This window comes from Gymnoscopelus braueri (assembly GCF_963280865.1).
Source record: "Gymnoscopelus braueri genome assembly, chromosome: 21".
NCBI classification, from domain to species: Eukaryota; Metazoa; Chordata; class Actinopteri; order Myctophiformes; family Myctophidae; genus Gymnoscopelus; species Gymnoscopelus braueri.
In genome coordinates, this window is record NC_137623.1 from 27,564,126 (window position 1) to 27,590,490 (window position 26,365).

Sequence of the window (26,365 nt, forward strand, 5' to 3'; positions counted from 1 at the left end):
TAGAATGGCGGAGGTCAGGCGGGGAGACTGAGCTCAAACGTTTCACAGAGATTGTCATGCAACTCACAGCATCCGTGAGTCACAGCATCTTAATGAAGGTTAATCCATTTAGACCGGAAACGCGTCTGTGTCATTTTAAGACGCTGCTGCCGGGTCGGTAGTCCGTCGAACCGGTCGCGACGCTGTCGCGTCAGCGTCGGGTCGGTTTGGGATCTCGCTGTCTCTCATTTATTTCGCTATTTTTGGGAAATTTTGTGCAAATCTTTGAATATATATATGTTTTAATGCGAACATTTTTAACTCCGATCTGTGCTTCTGGGGGGTCCCTGGAACATCATATTTTGAGATGGGGGTCCGCAGCCAAATACATATCATTTTGGCGGTCGTTGACATGGAAAGGTTAGAGCACCACTGATATAACATACGTTTTTTCCCAAAAAAAATGTAGGATCTTAGGATAAAGATTTGCACTCTGTGCCACGCTATGAGCTTGTAGATCTGATATTTTTGAATAGCCAAAGAAATCTAAAATGACAGAGATGCTTTCCCCGGTCTTGATGGGTTAAACACAATACAAGGTTAAATACAACTGAGACTAATTGCTTTGCTTTGCCTTCAAAAAGGTTGGAGGGCGGCGCGGAGGGGGCTGGGGTGTCATTGGAGAGCAGATGAATAGAGTAAGGAGGTTGCGGGCCGAGCCCGAGGGAGAGAGAGGGTGACGCAGAGCGGACAGGAGGAAGTGAGAAACACGGTCTGCTATTCAGAGTGGCACGTTGACAAAGCGCGTCTCTCTGCTGGAGAAGAAACGAGTTTGGGACTACGTAATGCTGATTCGTGCGTGCCCGGGCGTCCCATAAAAGGCGATCTGAACACGAGCTGACAGACAAAACCCGCTGCTGTTGGCTTCCGCGGGGAGCGCTAAGTGCTGAGCAGGAATAAAATGTTGGACACCCCTGCGCTTATGGCTGCTGTGTAAGCTAGTTTGCGGGCGTGTTGCGCGAATCTGTTGTGGACTGCTGAGTGACAGAGCAGATGGAATCGGCAAGGTTGATTATCCTCATCACACGCCTCGGGGTGCAGCGCTTCCAATCGATTCCATTTTTAAACCGATTGCGATTCATGTCCCATAACCATGTTTTGGCTTGATTTTAATTAATTCCACTGACAGTACCTACTGTGTGTTTATTTTCCGCAGGCATTCTGAGTAGGGGAATTGTAATACATGCACACACACACACACCTCCAACAGGCCGCTGAGGTACTTGGAGCAGAGGGCCGTGGAGTCCAGCTCTGGGCAGTGGAGGCTCCAGCCAGGCCGGGCTGTCAGACTGACCATGCCCAGCAGTGTCCTCTCCAGGCTGGGAAGGCCGTAGAAGCGTGGGGCATCGGAAACCCGCAGGCACTGGAGCAAACGGGCCGCCAGCTGGCTCCTGAAGGGGCCTGCAAGAGCCAGTGATAGCCTGGAGAGACAAGAAAAGAGACAGAGTCAGGGAGGGAGGGACGTGGAGAGAGAGAAAACAAGAGAGAGACAGAGAGAGACCACACTATATTATATCTCAGTTTTATTGCCAACAAACACAGAGAGCCATTGATGCTTTCCCATAGTATTTCCCCCAGCCCTTGGTAACCAACTATAGTATTATTATATATTCACTGTTAGGTAAGTAAGGCCTTGTGTATGACCTGACCGACCGATGCCAGGCTTTTGGGTCTGATACCGTTTTCTTTCCTTCTTTTTTTCCCCATCTAAATCAACTGAATTTAATTTAATTTTGCATCGCAACACGTTACAGACTAATAGATCTGCTATTTTGGACATTTTTGGTACATTTCTGAAAACCTTAAAAACGTTCCACCTATGATGACATTCCCAAAATAGAGATGCCAGGTTGAAAGTGGTTAAAAATTAGAACACTTTGGCTGCATGATTGCCGATACATCACAAGTCAAATAATGGCCAATATATCGGCCATGCTCTAAAGGCCTGTCTTGTTGCAACATTGATGACAATGAGGATGTGGACTTATACTGTATGTTCTGACAATACTCTATAACAATATGTGAATATTACAGAATAACGGTAAGATGCAGGCCTGTTATTTGTTTTTGAGTACAACTTGGTTCCTATGACACAAGCTCCCCTATTATCTTTGTGTATACATTTGTTCTGATCCCCGATTTCTCTAGTGAGATCATGTTAAACTTAGAATTACAAAAGAAGGAAATGCGAACTCTGCTTGCGTCAACATCCTCAACACCTCCAACCATGCTGAATGCAACACTCCCCCTGCAGTTGAAACAAACAACTCCTCTTCAATCACTCCTTTAAGGGTTCTGATCATTATGAAACATTTATCCAACCCCCGCAGGCGGCCTGAATAACTTTACATGAGCGTGCGGCCATTCTCCACTTACACACAAAGCGTAACAATCCCGACGCTTTCATTCAATTTATATGAGGAAAAATCTATTCATTACATTCAGATGGAGAGAAAAATCAGGGCATAATTAGTAGGAGACGATATAAAAAACACATAAATAATCCAAAAATCAATAGAGCTTCCACGGCCCCAAGGTGCTGTTGGTGAGCAGGTCAGCACTGTGTATAATACCAACAAAACCCACATAAAAGTCCCACTTGTCTTATTAGAACGGGTCCGGTAAACATACACTTTTCAATCAAATTCTAATGGGCCATCCCAAGATTTTATGGCTTTAAAGGCTTTCATTATTTGAATTTCATGCACATCCATCATTCAGCCTTCAAGGTTCTGTGAGCAGACGTGGAAAAAGGAAAGGCAAAGCAGTGAATGCCAAGTGGCAGGCCGCTCCAGACTGATCCTTAACTAATTTAAGCATTGTTCTGTGTGTGTGCACGTGTGTGTGTGTGTGTGTGTGTGTGTGCACACGTGTGTGTGTGTGTGTGTGTGTGTGTGTGTGTGTGTTTCTGTGAGAGAGTCTACCTGTCAGTGGTTCGTTCAAGGCAGCGGAGTAAAGTGTTGAAGAAGCTGGTGAGTTCTCTCTGCAGTCTCTGGCCGACCTGGCTCCTCAGCTCCTCCGGTTCCATGGGACTCTGACCGGGTCCCGCCTGGCTCTCCACACCAAGCAGTAAGTCCAGGAGGGACGCCGTCTCCTGGTGGAATGAACAGATGGGTGGATCGTACAAGATGGAATAGGTGACGGGACTATACGAGTGATTTAAATTCATCCATTTCTTAAACCCCTCCCATATACACAGTGCATTCGACTCGGGGTGGTAAAGCATGTTAAATGCTTAGCAGATGCAAACCTGCAAGAAAGTGACAATGTTCACCCCGTGAGGAATATCACAAAAACGACTGACCAACAACCACAAATTAGAAGGCGGAGGTGGGGAGGAATGAAGGATGAAAGTGGTGATTATGTGCAAGCGTGAATGAATGAATGAATGAATGGATATCACATACGCAACAAATTCCCCCACAACACCGCTCATGTCACCATGCAGAACTGAAGGGAAGCAAAAACACCAACTCCCCCCCCGAAAAAAAGAAAAAAGAACATGCACGCCTCATTGCACAACGTGCGTGCATGATACAGTTAGTTACTGCAAGCACAGAGAGACAGCTGTTCCTGAAACAGCTCAGTAATTACACACACACATCACAATGGATGAGAGACAAAAGCTGCTCCCCCCCGGGGTGGTACTGTGTGTTCAGCAACAGGCAGAACATACTGTCTAATATACGGTAAGTCCATCAGCCCTTGACCAGTGGCTTCAAAATAAAAAAAAACTAACCACATCTGTACTTTGTGGACTCAGGCTTCCTTATTATGTGATTTCATTTTAAAATCGCATTGACACTCACATTAGGTTCACATGTATGAAAATAATTATTCAAATCTAAAAAGGGTGAGGTGCAAAAGTGATTGATTTCTGACGGAATGCCCCCCCACTGCCAAGCATTCTACTTGAGCATTTTGGCTGCCAGGAGAGGGCCTATTGTTTGCATACGCATCGAGTGCAAGAGTGCAGGTTTTCTCCTAAGGCGAAAAAAATTTAGACATCCTTTCATCTTAAAAAAAATAAAAGCCCAGGAAACCATCACTTGCCATGGCTCTGAGGAGGTACGCTGATGCAATAGTTTTATCATAATGAAACCAAGAGTAATGTGTTTGTCTTTTTTGACAGTGTGTGATAATACAGTAGTTGTGCATGGATTAGATTTATATACAATTCTCTGTGTTGGAGAGGCTGTGAGAGCTTAATTGGATTAAAGGTATCAAATATACTAAGAACTACAATGTGCACACTAACACGTAAATACATGCAAAAGTGCATACACACACCACACACACACACACACCTGACACTACATAATATTGTAACCATCACAGCCTTTGGTTCACTATAATACTCCACCTTAAATCGGTTTCTTTTTCATATTAATATATTAATATTAACCCTTAACCATGTGGATTTCAAAAAACGCTCGTCAATACTGAATTCTTCAATCTGATAATATTTATGTTTTGTCCACAAACATTGATTCATATCGTTACTGTCAGATGGAAACCTTATATGCCCAAAGCCATTCCATTTGTTATTATTTTAAAATAGAGAAAATAGCCACGCTCACAACGCATTGCGATGCATTGTGAGCTTGTAGATCTGCTATTTTCACTACTTTTGTGTGACACTCTTGTATGACGAAATAGGGAAGTAATTTACTTAAACTTTGCAATAATATGATTAAATCATTATTACCCTACTTTCAAGTCAGATGAAAAAAGGGCAGCTGTTTTTTTTACCAGTGAGATTTACCAACAACCTCATCCTAACTATCAACTCTGGGACCCTCCAAACCACAACCATAAACAGAAAAGACAAAACGTGACATTGACTGTGAGATGTGATTGATTGAATGATTTTTGAAACTTTGACCGGAAAGTAATGAAGGTACATGGTACATGGTTTAGGAGCAGCTCCAGTATCCAGCGGAGGTCGTCCGTCGCCTGGTCAGACGAGGGATCAGTGCACCCCTGCTGGAAGTAGGCGTTCAGGAACGCAACAATGTCTGCCAGCAGCCTCTCATCTTCCAAGCATGCTGGACGCACCTCGAGAAACCTGCAGAGAGTGGATGGAGATGTAATAAGACTAAACACCATGTCTTCCGCCCGGCGCAAAGCACGGCGCTATCGAGGCAGCGGTTGTTGCCATCTTGCAGTGATGGACAAAGAATTTATATACTCAAGTAAATACTCAAGTATTCAAAAGTTAATATTAATGCATTGCTGTATTGAAATGTTGAACAATTCCAAATTAATGCAATTTTTTCCCCAGAAATGAGTTTGAATTTTTTTTTTTTTTATAGTGAAAGTAGCTGTTCTACAAGCTCACTATGAGCTTGTAGATTATAGGGCTTGAAGTAATAAATTCATAATGTACTTTTGTATGTTTCGGTCCCTAGAAATGTCAAAAGTACAATATTTTCTATTTGAAAAGTCTTTTTTACTAAATACCAAAGATCATTTAATGATCTTGCGCCTATTTAGTGCTCATGGGTGTGTTGGTCTTAAAATGAGGTGGGGTCTACTCTGGCGCTATCGGGGTGCACTGCTAAATTCACACAGAATTTGCGGTCTGCATTTGGACAGGCAAAAAGCTGTTTTAAATGCTGAGTGCAAACATTTCCTTACCCATTTAGACAGCGCATATTGGGATTAAGATCCGCCAAGTTGGGTTCAGAGAAAGAATTACTTGACATAAGATGCAGTCTCTCCTCTAGCATCCATAGTAGAAATTGCTTGAAATGACGGCCTTCTGCCAGCAGGGGAGGTCTGAAGCCTGATATTCAACGTGTGTGTGTATGTGTGTGTGTGTGGTAAATCATCATCTCATTGTAAACACTATGAAAACAGAAGAAATTATTTTGGGATGTATATTGACTGCAATCTGTTTTGGAATGTCTATGTGAACTCTGTATGCACTATGATGATACACGACTCTAGTTCTTGGGAAGACTCAGAGGGTTTGGGGTTGTACAGAGGGTATACGTGAATGAATGAATTTATTTGGTGATAAAAGGAAACGGCACATCAGCACTTCCACAACATACAGCAGACAAAATAGCACAGAGGATAAAAACACGATAAAGCCCAAAGGCTTACCGTATTTCCATTGTGGTCCTCTAAAAAAACACTAACAGTCACAACATAACAGAGACAAGTACATATCTATATCTAACTATGACACAGGTAGCAGCATCAGGCAGCAGCAGCATTACAGTTTACTGGCTAACAGTCTACGCATCTTTATGCATTTTAAATTATTACATTTTCTAACTAAAACCAGGAGTGAAAGGAATGAAAATATATGGATTTTTTGGGGGGGATATTCTACTGTTAGACTGACTGATGATGATAGGTTCTTGGTTTACCTATGATTCTAGATTACTATTTCTATGCATTTGATGTATTACCTTGCACATAAGATACACACCCACACAACTCTGTCTGCATGACGCTATACTAAAAAAATATGTTAAAGCCCCTTTAAAGATGATTTGAGAAGCACTCTGTTTTAGATAAGTGGGCAACGTATTCCAATGTGTTACTGCACTATATCGAAAATTTCGGTTTCACTACCTCTGGTGGAATATTGGTGGCTCTCCCTTACAAGTTTAAAAAAAAAAAATTTCAGATACTTTGGCACTGTATTTTTAACCATTAAAAAGTGAGAAGCAGCTTGATGTATGAAGTGCACTTTTCAACTGACAGCCAATTAACTCACTGAGTGCCATAATTATTTCTGGCTATTTCTGTTTTCAAAGTTAAAAAAAAGTGCTTAGGAAGCGAGATACAGCCTTTTTCAGTTATACGTTAACTCATTCAGTGCCACAGCCAAAATTCATTGTAAAAAAAAAGTGCTTAGGAGCCGAGATACAGCCTTTTTTAGTAAGAAGTAAAAAAAGAAGTGAATGGAGCAGAACATTTTCAAATCATCATATCTTGGGTTCTGAAAAAAAAAAAAAAAAAAAAAAAAGCAGCATTTAACAATGAAAATAAATTGTTGTAGGCTTAATCATCAATTAACATCGTCGTGATCTGCACGTTTCAACGAGTGCGGTCTGTGCCTACTGCCTGTCTACCTACAGCTCTATGGGTCCACTGACTCCAAATAATAAATAATAAATAAATACAACGCTGTCCTTTAATTATAAAACAAAAGAAAATGTCCAGATCGGAGCAATCTACCTACCTATAAGGCCACTGGCCGCTTAGGCTAAGCATTTTTATTAAGGGAGATCAACATGTTGACATGTTCTGGCGTCAATCTAGTGCACAGTCTGTTGACCGACCGAGAACACCCTCTCCGAGGGAACCGACGTCCCTGGTACACAGAGATAGAGCCTGGCTAAGGTAGCCAGTCTGGGGAAACGGCTGTGAACTTTCCACCAGTCCAATGGATTTAATTCCAAGGGAGCTGAAATCTCTCTTAAGTAGCTCTCCACTTCATTTACTGACCCATTGTCCTCGGACGTAACGTAATTATGTCCAAGGAGCAATCGCATTGCGCTACTGTTTGCGTTCTCATCTGTGCGTAATGGCCCATCTCCCTCGCTCACAACACGCACATCACCATCATCTTCATCTCCAGCAGTAGTCAGCGGCCTCAGCCCCACTGCTTGTGGTTTCATCTGTTGTTGCAGTTTCAACAAATGACAGAGTGAAAATGCAACAACTGAAAATTAAACTACAAGCTGTGGGGCTGAGGCCGCTGACTACTGCTGGAGATGAAGATGACGATGCTGGTGAAGGTGTGTTAACCGGCTAACCGTTAACATCCCTAGTTTGAAGCTCATCTTTGAGCTTTAGAGAGAGGCCAGTATACCAGTAGATGGCAGCATAATCAAAATGACTCTGTACACAATGCACCAGCCAATGTGCGTAGGACTGGACTGTCAAGAAATGCAGCTTTTCTGGCCAAGAATTTAATCTGCTGATTTATCTTTTTTTTTTTCTTCTTTTTTTTTTGGGCTTTTATGCCTTTATTGATAGGATAGTAGTCCGACAGGAAATGGGGAGAGAGATAGAGAGTGACATGCAGTAATTACATTATTTTTTTGGGGGGGGACGGGGGGGACGTCCAGAACCCAAGATAATGTGATCCGAAGATTTACTGCTCTATTCACTCCCTGGTTAACTTATTACTTAAAAATCCTGTACCTCGGCTCCTGTGTACTTTTTTTTTTTACTATGTATTTTTGGCCGAGCTATTTTCTAAGGCGTATAAAAGCGAACGAGAGGTCGCGATGACATTTGAAACCCTGCACCCAAGCACAGATCACCCCCCTGTGATTAGCAACCATCTATCATACTGGAGATTAATATTCTGTGACTACTTCAAAGGGTAAGAAAATCGCTGGCAGTGGGTGCACGCAGCCAGAAATAAGTCTGGCAGTGAAAGAGTTAATACAGAGTCATCCGCATATAAGACACAAGTTACAGGCAGGTGAAATAGCCGCTCTAAAATCGTTAAATATATAAAATAAAGAGTAAAGGACCAAGGATGCTCCTCTGCGGGACCCCAGACATAGATGTTATTTTACCATGCTGTGCTAGAGAGCAGTCTATCTATATTATGTTACAGAATATTAACTTGGTTTGGTAACATACAGTATAGTTAAAAATCACAAATAAATAGAGCCGTCCACAAACGTGGCAATGAAAGTGATGGGGTGAACGAGCATCTCTCCCTCCAAATGCTCTTTGAGAAGACTGTTACAGGCATGTGAAATTATCGCTGACCCTGCCTGTATTCAGAACGTGAACTGCTCCCATCAGGTAGACATTACATATAGGGTACCAATTATGTTCCATATTAAGCCTTTCAGAATGCCATAAGACTTGGGCATGAATTGGCCTTTTGTACTTGTTCAATGTTCATTCTGTTATGAAGGCCACAGTGTCCTCACTGAGCCACAGAATAAAACTTGAGATTTAGACTTATTTTTCTCTCAAAAGGGCGACAGAGTCAAGGAAAGTTCAGAGATGCCGCTGTATTGTCACACTGGCTGTCACGACAATAATGCCTCCCAGACGCCACTTCAACAGCCTGTAGTCGATGTAGATATATACACACTCTACAACAATGCCTATGATGGCAGAGTATTGTAGGTTATTATAGCCCCATGAAATGTAATGAATCACAATGAATAATGGATTTGATTTGTTGTGGTATAGCCTACTGCAGTGGTTCTCAACCTTTTCAGGCCGTGACCTCTCGCAAATAATCATATTTGAACTGGGGACCCCCCATTTTGTTTGACTCCGTTCCACAGATAAATATTGTGAAAATAGCAGATCTACTAGCTCACAACGCGAGCTTGTAGATCGGCTTTTTTTTTTTTTTTTCTCTTTCTTATGTTATTTGACAATTTGTCCAATGTTTTATAGTATAGTTTATTGGTTAGTTTTGACGCAGTAATGGTTATTTTTTTAAGGTATTAAAAAGGTCTTAAAAGTCCTTAAATTGTCACTTAACTATCATCTGGGGACCCCCCCCCCAAAAAAAAGAAATCATGTGGGGACCCCCTTGGGGGTCCAGACCCACAGGTTAAGAACCACTATATACTATGTATACTGTACCTGGTGAAAGCTCGCTGCCAAGTGAGAGAGCGGAGGACGCTCCTGCAGCTGTGGGGTGCGTGGCTGTGCGGGAGGAGGGCCGCTCGGTCTGTCAGGAGGTAGAGGCGAATCCTGGAGAGGGCAGAGGTCACAGAACAGTGTCCCGCTGCCGTGGCGATGGCCTGGATGCAGTCCTGCAGCCCAGTGGGGCGGTGAGACGCCCGCAGTGACAGGAGCTGCGTCTCTGACAGTGTCAGGTCGTCATGGAATCTGAGCGGGAGGGGGTCAGTAAGAAGAGGAGATGGTGAAAAAGTGACAGGAACATTGGCTATTATATTAAAATTGGCTACATATATAGGCAGGACCACGGCCACATCACTCTAACTGAGGCATAACCATAAACAAACCCGATACGCCCATATATATATATATATACACACACACACACACACACACACACATATACATATACATATACATATATATATATATATATATATATATATATATACACACACATACATATATATATATATATATATATATATATATAGGCATGTCACTATGACTCAGTAATCATAAACAAACCCCATATGCCCATATATAGGCATATTTGGAGATCCGGTTGTCCAGAGCCACAGATCCGCCCGCTATGCCCATATATGGTCATGTGCATATATGGGACCGACCGACTTCAAACTCGCCGTGCACATCGGGCAAGGACTCGAGGGAGTGCGGTGCCCGCCGCCGAGTCGTTTCGGATATGCGGTTGTCCAGAACCGCTGATCTGACCGATATGTCCATATATCGGCATATATGGATATCCAGTTATCCAGAACCAAAAGATCCAAACAATATGCCCATGCCAATATACAGGTTATGGGCATAGACTAATGACATCAGGGATCTCCATACATGGGCATAAAAGGGACACAGGTAGACAGACAGATACAGAGATCTTCATATATACTGTATATGGGCACAAAAAGGGACAACTGGTACTCTGACAAAGCCCAGAGTATCAGAGGGCCTTTCCCCTGTTCTAGATTCTGCACAAACACACGCACACACAAATAAATAACATCCAGTACATATATAGCAAACAACAAGACAGTTCCCTGTTGCTTACGGTATAAGATTTCCTATGCTGTGACTCGAATCACAGCACAAGCCACAACAGCAGCTACAGTCAACAGAATGATAAGGAATTTTCACGGCACAGTGGATATATACAGGCTTGTTTGCTCGCCAGTAAAATGTGACTTCAAAATGAGATCTCTGTGAACGCACCTTTCCCCGTAGGCCAATCTATCTTGATGTCAGTCTCTGCTAAGTGAAAGCTCCTCTCCCAATGACGGTGGACACGGTGTAACAATTTTTGTCAAACTTGGAGATGCATTCATTATGTGCTTAAAACTCTTTTGCTGTAATTAAGCCAGTTTAAACTGCAATGCGAGGCATTCTCATCTGTTTGCGTTAGGTCACATTAGACGTAAATGAAGACAGATTGAAATGCAATCCCCCCCAGCCGGTGAAGCCAAACCTTTGCTACATCCCTCGTGCACTGGAAGAAAACAGAAACTCCAGGTAGAGGTGTAAAAGGTGGTCTGACAGTGGGCTCGTCTCGTTGTGCCCAGTCTGTCTCACACACACTTCTTTCTTTTTGAGCTTAAACTAAATATTCTCTTTGCAAGAGCAAGACACTTTGCGCTCTCACGTCGATAAAACAACCGTAATGATACATTTACGAAACATAATGAACACAATGAATAACCAAATTAGTCTGTTCCCTTCTCCCAGTGGCTAGTCAGGAATAATTTACTCTTCCTTTTGCTAGCATGAATATATTGTGGTCTCCAATCCCCACCCATCATAATATATACTATCCCGAAACTAATGCACAGGCATTATTACCCCAATGAATAAACATTAGCTTGACACCCTTGACGTAGGTTTAAGTAAAATAAATAAGAGAGGTCCTTACTCTGTGACGTGGTCGTGGATGCCTCGGCGTTCCTCCAGCAGACTGTCTATCCCAGAGTGCCATGCGGTGTTCCAGGCAACCTGCAGCACGTGGCGGGCAGGGGCCAGGTTCAGGAGGTCCGAGGAGGGCGGCAGGACGCAGCAGTAGGGGCTGACGGCGTGATGGGCCGCTGCCTGGAATGGAAAGTTGTACCTGGGAGGAGGAGGGGGAGCGAGTTGAGGATTTAGTTTGGAATGTGTTCGAAATAGGTTGCAAATGAATGGTGAAGCTGAGTCATGCACATATGTATTTACAGCTCCACGTATCCACGAGGTTATTACCAAAGTCAGTATGGCGCCAATTACCTTTGTACTATCGATAGCGGCAGGGAGAACGGTGCGACAGCCACGTCGGAGCAGGATGTGTCCGTCCTGATAGAAGGGAAAGGAGGTACCGAAAACAAAAGGGCTTAAAAGTGGAGACCGCAAATGTGACTGCACTGGATTTAGGTTGTTAACAGAAAGAATTGCAAGTGAAATTAATAAATAATAACTTACCAAACATCAACTGTGGCAATCTCATCAAAAAGCAGGAAACACATGAGCGCTGCCGCCTCGCTAACGTTCACTTTGTTTTCCTTTAACAACAAGGATGCTGAAAAGAAGACGGTAGAAGTTTTCATGTGCTGAGCGCGCCTTTGGCTTTTATCGCTTGAAAGTCCAAACTCCTCAACAAAATTGTGTGACCTCCACAACCACAATGTGAATGATAGAATAAATTCCCGATTGTATGTTCACAAACAAACACAAAGCCCATTTGTCAGTGGTGAAAATGGAGCCATGCCAAATAGACGGGTGTTGCAGTGAACAGAATGCAGCGTCACAGATACAGCTCAAGTGGCAGAAAGAGCCTCTACTTGTTGCTGAGCAGGGGATCATTAGAGACGAGATGCATCCCGCTAACAGCTTTGGATACGTGATGATGATGGTGATAAGGGCTATGCGTGTACAGCAGATGACTTGATGTTTCTGTCTCGATGCGTGTCTGTGCCCCGGAGCTAAGGCAACGATAACGTGTGTAGTGGTTGAACTTTACTTAATGAGTTGTCTTGTCGACGTACCCCTGAGCAACATGAGGAGCAGTGGGGTGTTCTCCGCCAGGCTGTGCCTCAGAGAGGGATCAGCGTACACCAGCTTTCTGAGAATGCACAAACACGGCTCCAACAGGCAGTCCAAACTCTGGGGAGAACACACACACACACACACACACACAACACACACGTTTTGTATTTGCTCGCCGACTACCTGACGCACATGCACACACACACACACACGCACTCGCACAATACCTACAATAGTGTCACTTCAGGTAAGAGCTACATGCTACGGTTGTGCAAGTTGCAGAAAACAGAGGGTTGAGATAGATAAGAGTCTGCTGCCATGTCTCCCCCTATTATGCTAATTAGTCGATACAAGTCATGCTCCATGGGTCTCCGACTACTTAAAGGAGCACTTCACCCATTTCCAACCTCCTCACTAATGCTCATTGTAATATGGTACCATTTCTGTCTACTCACTCTGTGTCTCATTGGTGGGCGGTGGCCTGTTCAGAAACCAGTCTACCAGTGACATCATCAGTAGGCAGGTTTGGTCACTTCAAGAACAACTATTCTTCCATTATAGCATGCTAACTTTCCAGGAAGAGAGAGTCTGTAGTTTCTATAAGCTTCGATAGCCCATCGATGATGTCACTGGTAGGCGCGTTTCTGAACTTTCTGAGACACAGAACGAATAGACAAATTTGACCACATTACAATAAGCATTAGTGAGGACCAATGATATGAACATAGGTGGAAAATGGGTGAAGTGGTCCTTTAAGCCCTATTGTTTTTTAATTGTTACAAATCTGTGTTACAAAATGTTATTTTCAAGCAGTACAAAAGAATAGACAATCTACAAGCTCACATCGCAACTCGCAAGGCATTGTATTATGAGCTCGTAGATCTGCTAGTGTCAGGAATTATTTTTTTACTTTTCCGCCTATGATGACATGCTCCAAATAGTGGATGCCAGGGTTAAAGTGGTTAACATGGGCAGACCTGCTGCACCATTGCCCCCATTAGCAGGCCCTGGTGAACGATGAGCAGAACTGAACAGAGCCTGGAGGACTGCTGCCCAGGGTCACTCGGGCGCCATTAGCTCAGGCTATTTCATCCTTCATTCACGCACGTTTCACTGAGCCTTGCACACATCCGCCGGCAATATGCAATTACGACACGAGCGCACGCAACGCGCTTTGCATAATTATACACACATCTGCCGATATTATTCTGTTCGTCAAATTTATTTATTTTCGCCTCAAGACGAGATTAGTTTTTTTTATTCTGTTTGGTCTCAATAGCCATTGACTCATACACCTTGATTTATCTCTCTGCCAATGTCTTTTTTTGTTTTATTTATTTTTTACCTCACTGCCATTTATGCTCTCCAGAATGAAAAAGATGACTTTGTCTGTTATGCCAAGATTCTTCAGCACGGGGTGCATCGCCGTGTCTGTGGGGAAATATGAGAACCATTCAATATGCTGACAATCAACATTTGCATAACTCCTTGAATATTTACTTTTCCTGTTTGCCTGTAACATATGGCTATGGTGGGGAGACAAAAACACTGCTGCATTAGCAGCAAATTGAGGCTTAGTTTAGGGTGGGGAGGGGCGGGGGGGAGCTCCCCGTTCCAATCAAAAAAAGTGTGCTCAGATTGTTGGTGCTTTCATCGAGTGAACATCGCCTCTACAATCCCACCTGGACCATCTAGTTCATTATCATTGTTTGAATTAATTATGCGAACAATGGGTAGCGATGCTCACACTGCTCCACTTATCTTCACTCCCACCCAGCAGGGGGTAAGAAGAGAGTGTAAAGATAGATGTGGGCCATCAGGTATGTTGTAGGGAAACGTGACACATAAAAAGGAAATATAATATATAATGATTTTTGGGATTCACTCCCATAATCTAAAGCAGCAAACACAGGACTAGTTGGCATGTGTGGCTGCCTGGGTAAAGAGTGCATAGCATGCAAGTGTTATTTTCATGCTGCTAAAACTCCACCCCTCTGTGGGTTATCTACAGAGCCTCTGTCGTAGTGCAATATGTAGTTTATACGAAAGATACATCAAATAAATAAATTAAAATGGGATACAACAAACAAATAATGGTCAGTGAGTGTACAGATGGTAGCAAAAGCTTTGTAGAGGAAAACAAAGAGGTGTGCGGCTGAGATGGGAGACTGCAGGGTAGAACAAAAAATCGTGGAAGTCTAGCAGATAAGGAATGCATCATGGTTAATCGCTCTATTGATACTTGACCTTGTAGCACGACAGCCAGCTGTTCAGCGGATGACCTTCTGAGGGAAACGTCGACCGTGTCAGACGTCAAGATGCCAAATAGCTTCTCCACGGACTCCACCTGTGCCCCACATAACACACAGGAACATACAGATTCCATGTGGGTGTACACAGACAGACAGACAGACACCCACACACTTACAGATGCCATGTGGAATGCACACACACACTCACATGCTGACAATCATTTTTATTTTATTGATTTTGTGTAGATTTATTTTATTTTATTTTGAAATTTCACTGGAGGATAAGCCCCTTGAGATGCAGCATCTCGGTTTCGAGGGGGTCCCCATTCCAACTCCCAAGTATAAGTGTGTCTGTATGAAATGGATCCATACCTTAAGAAAGGAGTTCTTGATAGTGTCCAGTGTGATGTCCAAGGTTTGTTTGAGGCAGAACAGCGATGGCAGGGAATCGAGGACTGCTTGATTCAGGACTGGTCTGGCCATGTTGGCCCGCTCACCACTGGTTAGGTGGGGCAAGATGTCTTGCACTGCTGCTATTCTTACCCTGTTAGTAATCAAGGGGAGACAGGATTTGTTATCACGTATCACAATATTTTATAGATGAAGATGTGACAGTATGGTCAAATCCGTCCCCATTCGTCACCCGTTTGACGGCACGGGTGTGAGAATGCGTTGCCTGTGCAAATCGGCGTCGTTAAGCATGCTTGGCATCAGTTTGTCATTGTTGACATCAGAGTTGACCCGTAGTCAGATTATAAGGTGTTAGACGCATTTATCCTTGCTTTGTCCTGGAGAAATAGAAAGTTAAAAAAGTAAAGATCTGTTCTTTTTTTGCAGGTGACAACTTTTTGGAACGTATGAGCTTAATACAGTCTATCTCAGAGAAAAACTAATTGCGTTGTAAATTAGTAACTCAACAATATTTGAATATTATTGCCCTTTTGGCAGTTACACTTAATAAGTTACACTTCTAGTTTCTGGGCAAAGTAATAATCATCTTTTGACTAATTCCAATGAGGGATCGCCACAGCAGATCATAATATTAGAGTAGTATATCACTTAGTAACTAGTTACTGCCCAACAGTGGTGTTGGACCACGGCTTGGACACAATGGACGGGATGGGCATGGAGGGGATAGACAGGGAGAAGGGGATAGACAGGGAGGAGGTGATGGACATGATGGACGCAGATCTCATGCAGAGGTTCCGCTGTATGGGAACGACGGACAAAGACGTTCTGATCTCAGAGCTCCAGAGACTTCTGGGCTTCCAGCTGGACCCGGCGGGATGCACGTTCTTCCTGGACATGACCAACTGGAACCTGCAGGACGCCGTGGGCAAGTATTACGACTTCGAGAGTCCCGTAAACGAGCGCCCGCCGTCCATGTCCTTCGTGGAGGACGTGACAATCGGGGAAGGCGAGTCCGTGCCGCCGGACACGCCGTTCACGAAGACCTGGAGGGTCCAGAACACGGGCGGCGAAGCGTGGCCTCCCGGTGCTTTTCTGAAGTACATCGGCGGCGATCGGTTCGGCCACGTCGACGCGGTGGCGGTGAATTCTCTGGAGCCGTATGAAATCAGCGACGTGAGCGTGCCGATGCGTAGCCCGGCGGCTCCAGAGATTTACCAGGGCCGCTGGAGGATGTGCACGCCCTCCGGCTTGCTTTTCGGAGACATGATCTGGGTGATCCTGAACGTTGAGGTGGGAGGTCTCCTCGGGGTGACCCAGCAACTCTCCTCATTGGAGTCGGAGTTCAACACGCAACCCCGCCGACGTCACAACGTGCGGGGAGGAGACTTCAACCCGTTCACCGCACGCGCATCAGAACATGCATGATGTCACGGACCACTGGTTGACAAACTCTTTGTATTTCAAGGACCTCTGTTTGATATGCATTAGTCCACGGACCCCTTGAACTCTGTGAGTGTTTAAATGGCACCGAATGGACTCACTGGAACCCTTACATACCATTCGGTTCCATTCGTGCACTCAGCGTTAAATTAACAGTGCGGATGATACAGTGTAGATTGGGATCCCAGACTAGAGATTACAAATAAAACATTTTTAAAAGGGCATCAAACTGGGGGGTCCTTGACATTCTAAAGGTTGAGAACCACCCATTAAAAAGCTTGTGCACACATTTTCTCACTTTCAAGTACAGGGGTGTCACCATCATTACATGTTGGTTGACGATTGATTGTTGTGAAAATAATTCATATATTTCTGTTCACCATTTAGGCTTTATAAACAAACATTCATGGCCAATACAGGCCATGCATTTAATAATCTTTAAAAAAATCTCAAAAATAGCGTAAAAATACAATGTCGTGATATGCAAAGCTCAGACAATCAATAATAGCTGACGGGTCAGGTTGGCCAATCAGGGAAGCCAGTGGCCACATCCCCCCAAACACAGAGATTCGATGCATCCTCCGCAGCAGGACAGCTGATGTTCGTGGACAGACATTCATGTTTTTTTCATTTCTTGGAAATTCTGACTTGGCACTGCATACCTTCGGGTCATTCGGGACACACACCAAGTTTGACTCTGTTCGGCATGCCCGGGACAGCAGACACACCCACACACAGGTTTTGTGAATATAGATTATCACTTATTATCCTAGTATCCTACTATACAGGGCTCCTCCAGACTACCTTTTTAGTTAATTGCACTGGTGTGCCTACATTTTTTCATATAGGAACACCAGCATATAATTTAGGTGCACCCACACATACACACACCTAGACGGACCTGCTAAATGTAAGGTGCACTGGTGCAACCGAGGAAAATGTTTAGTTGCACTGGCCAGGTTTATGAGTGCATGTGCGGTCGAATGGGTGCACCGTGGAGCCTGGCTATGAAATGAGGAAACCTCTGTCCTCTCCGTCTGTCCTCATCCATTTTCCTCCAGTGGGTTGACCAGTCAATCAGAAAATTTCACTCGTATTGACCATTGTCTTATGTAGGGAGCAAGGAAGCTGATATTTCCCCAAATGTTAAGCTGTTTATTAGAATTGTTGAGCACCCTTCACTGCTGCATATCTTTAAAAAATGGTTGCAGCTGATTTTTTACTTTTCCCAAATCTAAGCTGTTAACATTTTTGTTGGGCTATGGGATCTCAAGCCTGCACATAGTTTGGGTGCGCACATCCCTGGGTATGAACTACTAGTGTTGTATGGACTAGTTATTCTATTCTTAATGTTAAACAGTCTCTGAATTAAAAAGCACATTCATGAAGTTATAAACCAAGTTACCTATCTATATTACATTACCTCCTTCCTTTCACTACATCAGTAATGTATCAATCAATATTGGACCATCGTCAATAAAGGCTATTTTCCCCTTATAGCGTTTTTTTTTTGGGCCACATTAAAATATATCAGCCAGACAGCAAAGTTGTTTTGTTTGTTTTGCTTTGTTTAAAAAAAAAATAAGAATATCCAAATGTTAATTGGTTCCACACCAAACTGGCAGGTAGAATGGACAATCTTAACAGCCAGAGACCACTGTTGGCTTAGTGACTGGCATCCATTTCCATCCTATATCAATATTCATAGAGTGGGACCGGATGGCGTGTTTTACATAAGCATCACAGAGAGCTCTGATGAGCTGATGAGCACATCACCTGATGACAACAGACGGAGGTAATACGTCCATCACAAGTGTTGCAGAGCAGAATATGTTGACTCCCAGACATGCAGACGTCTGTCTCACACAAAGCCCCTGAGACTGAATGTCAAAATCATCAAACAGCTTTACACACAAACACACACACACACACACACACACACACACACACACACACACACAAACACAGTAGAGACCAGATGCATGCATGTGCGTGCACATTCCGCACAATGACACAAAAAAGGGGAAAAAAAAGCATGTTCCTCTCACTCACGTTGGCTTTTTAGTGAACAGGAGTCGCAATGCAGCCCTCAATTTGCCTGTGATTGGAAATACGTCATCTCCTCTCACATCGGATACTTCACTTAACAGCAGGACGCAGTTTCCCAGTGAATCTTCGGTACCTGCATAACCCTGTGACGCCCCACACACACACACACACACACACACACACACAGACACAATATATGGACCGCTTTAGACAGACAAAGAATCAAACAACGGGGGAATGCTGTGCAGCGTAACACAGATAATAAATATGCAGGTTGTGATTAGGGCCGGTATCATTTTGTCTCTGGTTGCCATCTCTGAATGGCCCCCTTGAACTGAATCACACTTGACAGCCTAGTCAAACTCTCATGCATATTCATGGAAAAACAATCCTGGCTTTTTCCGCTGCCTCAAACCGAACAATTAATAAAAAGCTGGGTTTTTCCGCTGAAATAAATAAATAAATACAGGAAACAATATCACACAGAATATGTAAATGAGAGAATAACTGAATATACCGCTGGCTGGCAGCTCAATATACTGGTCTGTGAGTGCTAAAATTGGTTTTGTGATCATATTTGTTTTGATTGTGGGGAAAACACATCACTGTTGTCTTTTTTTTTTTTTTTTACAACCACCATGAAAGCGATGCAATGTAACTCGCAAAATGTGATCCTGCTTTATGAGCTTTGTGTACCGACAGCTCAGCACCTGTAGAACGGGGATGACTGGGTAAACTGCCTCTTTGAATCTGTCCCAGGTGGATGCTGTCATCATTAATCGCCCCTTGATCAGGAACAGCAGAACATCCTTGGCAGCGGCGTTCACCTATGGATCACACAGGTAAACTATTGAACCCACCGGGGCAGATGAAGTACAACTTATAAAAGCTCTTAACAGCAGCCTCTGTAAGCGATAAGTCAGACTTGCACCACCTCTTCCTCTGACATGATGACATGAAGCCTGTGACAAAGAGGCTGGGTGTCTAGGCCAGTGCTTCTCAACCTTGTCAGGCCGCGACCCCCAAAAACAATCATATTTGAACCACCCCCCCCGCCCCCCCCACTCTGACAAGCACTTGGAATTGTAGGAGTTGAGTCATTACATTTTGTTTAAATTGTGTAAATAGCTGATCTGCTATTTTCAGAATTTCAGCCTCTAATATTTGACAATTTGGCAAATGCTTAACCATTTTTTATTAAGGTATTAAAAAGGTCTTAAATTGTCACTTTAGAAATGCGCAGGTATATCCTGTACACACTTATACTGTATGTTGGTTTGTTTACTGTTGAGTGAGAAAACAATGTTGCACATTAAGCTACTCATCTGGCGGACCCCCCCCCCCCCCCCCAAAGTCATTAGGGGACCCCCCTGGGGGTCCCGACCCACAGTTTGAGAACCACTGGTCTAGGCAACCCTTTAAAAAGGAGTAGTTCACCCCAAAAATGACTTATTTTCTATCAATTACACACCCCAATGAAGCCTTGAATTCATGGACATTGTTTAGTTTTTGTCGCATTGCTAAGCCAATAATTATGACCGGCGGTAATTAAGAGTTTTAAGCAAGCATTTTGATTATCGCGATAATATTGTTCATCGCAATTATTTTGGCCAATGTTATCAGGTACAAATTATTATATTTATTATAATTTTTGTTATGAGACACACTGTCCCCCGTTGAGAATGCAAGTCTGGAGCCCACCTTGTCTGCCGAGTCCTGGAGTCCAAATGCACTGATCTCATACAGCACTCTGTGGTGAAGAAGAAAGTGGACTCCACAGCAAACCGACGATGCCAGACGACACGCATTTTGGATGCCGAGGCACTCCTGGAGGTATAAAATCAACAATTAACAAAGTCCAAATTAACAACACCATACTGGGATATATGAACTCTTTTGGAAGATTTCAACAAAGCACTCAAAACCAAAAAGAGCTATGATCAAGTCTAGCATACACTAACTCTTAGAATATAGGTGGTCAGATGAATAGCCCCTGAGATCAAATGTCCCACATATCATTCGTCAGTCACCTTTTCATTTATTCAATCATTCATGTATTGCTCACCTATTCACAAATGAATGCACTACCAAACGCACCGACATAATGGCTCTATTAGAACCTTTGGGGGTCCACACATGGCCGTGAACCTGAAAATTGTTTTAGATGTGCCTGACTAGAAGTGCCTGACAGTATAATGCCTGATTTATACTTTGGTTGTGTGCACTGAAAAAAGCCGATCTACAAGCTCACGCGTCGCGATGTTGTAGATCGGCTGTTTTCTGCGCTCAACACAGACACGCAACTAATTATAAATCAGGCTTAAGTGGGCTAGCTCTGACCTTGACCAGGTTCAGAGTGCAGGTGTAGGTCTCCGTCTTGACAGGCAGTAAGGGATGGGACAGCAGCTTGAGGAAAACTCTTTGGCTCTCCGTCCGGAGCAGCGAACTGGGCTGATCCAACTTCCACCTAAAATCACATAACCACCGTTAGATCAAAAATAAATACCTGCAATTATGCCGAGTGTCAGCTCGCAACAAAGCATTTCAAAAATAGATCTCAAAGCATTGGCACGGACTGCATTTGACAGGCACAAAATGTCTCTTACAGGTAAGAGCAGAGGTGAACGCATTCCTTGACGATGGGTAAGTGCTGGTGATACGGAAGTCCATCGACGGCTTGGTCGGCCAGCTCCAGTAACTCCAGCCAATTCTTTTCCCCCTGGAAAATAAACAGCATCAATGGAGGACCCCAGGGTGGCGTGGAGGATAGACAGGCTGTCCCCAACACACAGGTCACTGGGTCCACTTCTACCAAACTGGCCGTGAGCCAGACAAACAGACCCCTGCTTACTTCTGGGTCGCTGCTAATGGCCGACCCGAATCTCTGACCTCTCTGCTGATAGCTACATCTGTGGGAGTCTTGGGGGATAGGCAAAGTGTGTAACATGTGTAGATAATGGTACTAGGGAGCTTCCTAATCCTTATACAGTAAATATGAAAAAAATAGACAACCCACTGAAAAATAAGTACTTATTCGGAAAATGTACAGTATGAGTAACAAGATAACTATATTCGTCCAGGAGCAATGACTATGTTTTTCGCCCCTGTCTGTCTGTCTGTCTGTCTGTATGTCTGTGTGTGACTGGGATTCTGGAACTTATCTCTCAAAACGCTGGACTAATCAGCATTAAGATTTGTGCTCGCAGCCAGTAGGCCAAGGAAACACTTGAACCGATCTTTTTCCAAATCGGCCTCATGGTAGCACTATACCACTTTACATTTTGGCCGGTAAGTCTTGAACCGTAGGACGTACAATCGAATACTTTGTTCTTCGTCTTGGATCGTGATGCAACTCCACATATAGGCCATGCCCATTTCCACCTAACGAGAGTTTCTGCCATTTAGCATTTTCGCCAAACATTTTTAACTGTAGCGACGTCACTACTTACCAACAGATTTTGTCCAAAACTCACACAAATCGCTACACATCATCTCTGGAATCATGTGATGAACATGTATCATACCAATTTTTTATATTTAATACCAACTGACTATCATTGGCTTCCACATTTTGCGGGAGGGCCCATGTTATAAAAAAATTATGGCAAAAATCACATATTGAGGGGTAGCGACCCCCGAGGGATCGCCAAATAATTTGGAGGGGTCACCAGATGCTTTGAATAAATAAATCTGTAAGAATAAATAAATAACCACGTGACCTGGCCGCTCCATGGAATGACCCTTGCTAGTTCATTCTACTCATGACTTACAAGTAGCTGACTGTCAAAACTACCAATAGAATCATACTCAATTACCTACATCAGGTCCACCTCTGCATTGACCACAGGGCAGCAATGTTACTCTTACATCATGAGGTGGGACACCCCCATCAGGGGGTGGGAAACCACACCTGGATGGGATGTAACGATGAATACGGTGTAAGGGCACAAAATGGCCAGTGTGTGTGTGAGAATATTATGTTCAAACAGGGCCGAAGCATATGAGCCCAGGGCAGGAAACCTGTTCCAACAACAGCCACTGTGGTTGATGATGGAATCCAAAAATCACCAGCTGCTTGCAATACTTCACAAGCCAAATAAGGATTTCCACAACAGAACAGATCGTCTGAATCATCACTGGTTACCGGCCAAAGTGGCTGGTTATCAACCACCGGCCCCCAAAAAAAGATTGTGCGGAAACCTTGTATGACCAAAGCCATTACTTTTCAGGAAATGGGACAAAGGACCTGTGTTCAAAATGGATCCAATGTAGTTACTGTTAATGATTTTCCTTGGTTAAATATTCATAAAACCCACAGACAGAAGCACAGTGAAACCCTCCGTGAAGAGCAACGATCGGAGGATCGATCAAACTGGAGATAAATATTCTGTGACTACTTGAAAAGGTAAGTAAAACGCTGGCACTGGGTGATTTATTTATTTCTATATATCTGGCAGTCAAAGAGTTATGTGAGATGTAAACTTGTACCTGTGCCTGTGTCTCCTTCACGAAGCTGCAGGTGGATTCCATCCAGAGTGAGGCGCGGGTCACCCTCCTGTAGAGGTCATGGCCGTCCGGGTTCACCTGCTCCAAGTAGGCCACCGCTGATTCCTGCACGCTGGGATAGGCCGTTCCCAACGCCGGGTCCAGGGACAGGTAGAATATGGCCTTTGCCATGCCGTCTGGAATGTTGTCACTGGCCTGCAATTACAAGTTATATGCTTTTAGCACACACTCCTATCCAGAGCAACTTACAAGTGTGAAAAGTAAACGGAGTAAGCATGAACCCTAGGAAACAAAATCACAATAAGAGTGCAAAGATGTGCTATGTGCTTCAAAGCATTGGTTCTCAAAGTGGGGTCCGGGGACCCCCAGGGGTCCTTGGGGTCCCCAGCAAAATGTGTTAATATAGCATCACAATAATTGTAACCACTTTAACCTATACTTTAGCTATTCAAAAATACCAGATGTTTTAAATGAATCACAATCGTAAATTCGCTTAGCTATGGAAGCCCATTTTCGGCTATGAATAAAATGAAGAAGGCCTGAATTGTGAGTAGTTTTGCGAATTGTGAGTAATTCTGACCATTTATCTCAGCATTCATTCTCACAAACTGCAACCGTTTCAATTCAGTTGTGGAAATGGGCTGCCATACACGGCAGAGTGACTTGGATAACACCTGCATACAGATTAACTCAATGCGCGCAAGCACATAAAAATGCATATGATGAAACTCGTGCACACCTTCTCAGGAGGGACGATGGTTTGGAGCAGCCGGACGGTGAACACGGCGCTGCCCGCGTAGGCCAGTCTGTGGTGGACCACAGCGCTTTGCGGGGGGCAGTCTGATGAACCCCTCTGATGGTAGCTCAGGATGTCCCCCAGTAGCTCCAGACACACCTGCAGCTTCTCCTTCTACATAACACCCCCCCACATATACACACACACACACACACACACACACACACACACACACACACACACACAGTTACTATAACAAGCTGGGCTCCAAGAAAACAAATTTAGTTCCCAGGGGAACAGGAGATTAAACGTAATCAGATTTAAGAGTTATTTTGGGATACAAGATACAGAACCACCCCCATCGCAGTATAAAATAAATTGGAACAATCTATTCTCAACCACTTGCAGCTGCAGAAATAAATCTAAGAAGAAAATAAAGTAACAATAGGCTGTTGTCACCAGCAGGGGGCAGTAAATGTCCTGTGCATTGCTTGGGACTGGTGTGAATTGGTCGCGGTCCCATTGGGAAACCTAGAGGTCTGGCACACAAAAGCTGCTCCTCCACATAAAGATGACAAAACAGTTCTCAGCCCTGCGAGGGCTCTGGGCATGTATTAAACAGCAGAGGGCCAGAGGGGCCGGGGCTTGACAAGTGTATAACTCCCTGCACACAGGAACATAGTCTTTAAACAGTCAAAGAGGTTAACAAATGATTCTGCATGGTTGAAGCAAAAAAAAAAAAAAAAAAAAAAATCATGCAATCCCGAGTGTAGAATTTATATACATAAAATATACACTTATTTACTTTAATTCGTTGTATAGCGTTGGCCTGAACCCAGGGGGTGCAAAAAGAAGAGGTGTGTGTATGCATGCATGCATGCATGCAAGCATGCATGCAGTGGTGGAAAAAGTATTTTTTTTACTTAAGTTCAAGTATCAATACTGCAATGTAGTATACTCTGTTACAAGTAAAAGTCCAGAATTCAAAATTTACTTGAGTAAAAGTACCAAAAGTAAAAGTACTCATTATGCAGAATGTTAATTTTTTTGGACATTCTACATTTTCAAATGTATAAAAAGCTTTTGAAAATAGCAGATCTACAAGCTCACAACGTGTCACTTTGCGACACGTTGTGAGCTTGTAGATCAGCTATTTTCAAATAGCCAAAGTACATGCATATATATATATATATATATATATATATATATATATATATATATATATATATATATATATATATATATATATATATATATATATATATATAGGGCTGGAGTGGTTAATGTATGTTTTGTAATAATAATCAAAATCTACAAAGTAACTAGTCACTAAAGTTCTCAAATAAATGTAGTGGAGTAAAAGTACAATATTTGCCTCTGAGATGTGGTGGAGTAGAAGTAAAAGTACTGAAAATTGGAAGTAAAAATACCACAAAATTGTACTTAAGTACAGTACTTGAGTAAATTAACTTAGTTACTTTCCACCACTGGCATCGATGCAATGATGCATACATACAGTACATGCATGCATGCATGCCTACATAGCATGCATATGTACTGTATGTAGTACATACACGTGAAAGACTCTTTGTAGCAGAGTGAAGGCCTGTGTAAATTCATTCACTTCAATCACGTGCCCACGGCTCTCTCCTTGACAGCCGTGTGCCGGCGCGTGCGTCTGCAGTGCATTGTCTGGTGGCCACAACAACGCGGCTCCCTCTTCAGTGAAGTGTATCCATTTATCTACATAAAAAGCTGTCACGAGTCGCGTTCTCTTTTTTTACACTTGCCAGTTCTTTCCCCACCAGGCTCTGGTCGTCCCACACCAGCTCATTCACGCAGTCCCCGAGCAGGAGGACGGCTTTGCACAGCAGATCTAGGACACGGTGGACCACGCGGGTACCCTCTGAGAGGACACGAGAGAGAGAGAGAGAGAGAGAGAGAGAGAGACAGAGACAGAGAGAGAGAGAGTGTGAGTTAGTGAGTGAGGGCGAAGGGGAATGAGATCAACTTCGTGTCAAGACCATATGGTATGACGAGTACTGGAAGACTTGTGTTGCTACATGTGGGAGCTGGAGGAAAGGTTACAATTATAATTTAGCAGACGCTCTCATCCGCAGCGACTTACAGGCATGAACCCTAGTCAACAAAAACAACAGAGTAAATGGTGACATTAAGTAGAGTGCAAAGAGAACAATGTAGTGCTTCACAGAAACTACGATGCCAGGAAAACAATGAACCTACCATCTGTCTAAACAACATGCCATATAAATAACAT

The 26,365-nt window shown here is 43.5% G+C and overlaps 2 protein-coding genes across 2 annotated transcripts in view; one reads left to right on the forward strand and one right to left on the reverse strand.

Moving 5' to 3' along the window:
• rttn (rotatin) overlaps positions 1–26,365 on the reverse strand; it is a 76,198-nt gene that overhangs the window by 33,377 nt on the left and 16,456 nt on the right. Inside the window, exons 10-28 of the mRNA XM_080417833.1 lie at positions 25,878–25,993; positions 24,091–24,261; positions 23,334–23,546; positions 21,452–21,564; positions 21,186–21,312; positions 20,547–20,672; positions 19,556–19,672; positions 18,849–18,988; positions 15,318–15,489; positions 14,941–15,040; positions 14,039–14,124; positions 12,693–12,810; positions 12,130–12,226; positions 11,938–12,003; positions 11,594–11,785; positions 9,631–9,879; positions 4,951–5,107; positions 2,964–3,133; positions 1,241–1,460 (exon numbers count right to left, since the gene is read on the reverse strand). Coding sequence (XP_080273959.1) covers positions 1,241–1,460; positions 2,964–3,133; positions 4,951–5,107; positions 9,631–9,879; positions 11,594–11,785; positions 11,938–12,003; positions 12,130–12,226; positions 12,693–12,810; positions 14,039–14,124; positions 14,941–15,040; positions 15,318–15,489; positions 18,849–18,988; positions 19,556–19,672; positions 20,547–20,672; positions 21,186–21,312; positions 21,452–21,564; positions 23,334–23,546; positions 24,091–24,261; positions 25,878–25,993 — 2,750 coding nt within the window. The remainder of the gene's footprint in view (positions 1–1,240; positions 1,461–2,963; positions 3,134–4,950; positions 5,108–9,630; positions 9,880–11,593; positions 11,786–11,937; positions 12,004–12,129; positions 12,227–12,692; positions 12,811–14,038; positions 14,125–14,940; positions 15,041–15,317; positions 15,490–18,848; positions 18,989–19,555; positions 19,673–20,546; positions 20,673–21,185; positions 21,313–21,451; positions 21,565–23,333; positions 23,547–24,090; positions 24,262–25,877; positions 25,994–26,365) is intronic.
• On the forward strand, positions 16,116–16,781 carry LOC308077548 (protein ILRUN-like; the record flags this gene model as incomplete). The annotated part of the gene is made up of 1 exon (XM_080418297.1): positions 16,116–16,781. The coding sequence occupies one exon, from the start codon at positions 16,116–16,118 to the stop codon at positions 16,779–16,781; it is 666 nt and encodes a 221-aa protein (XP_080274423.1).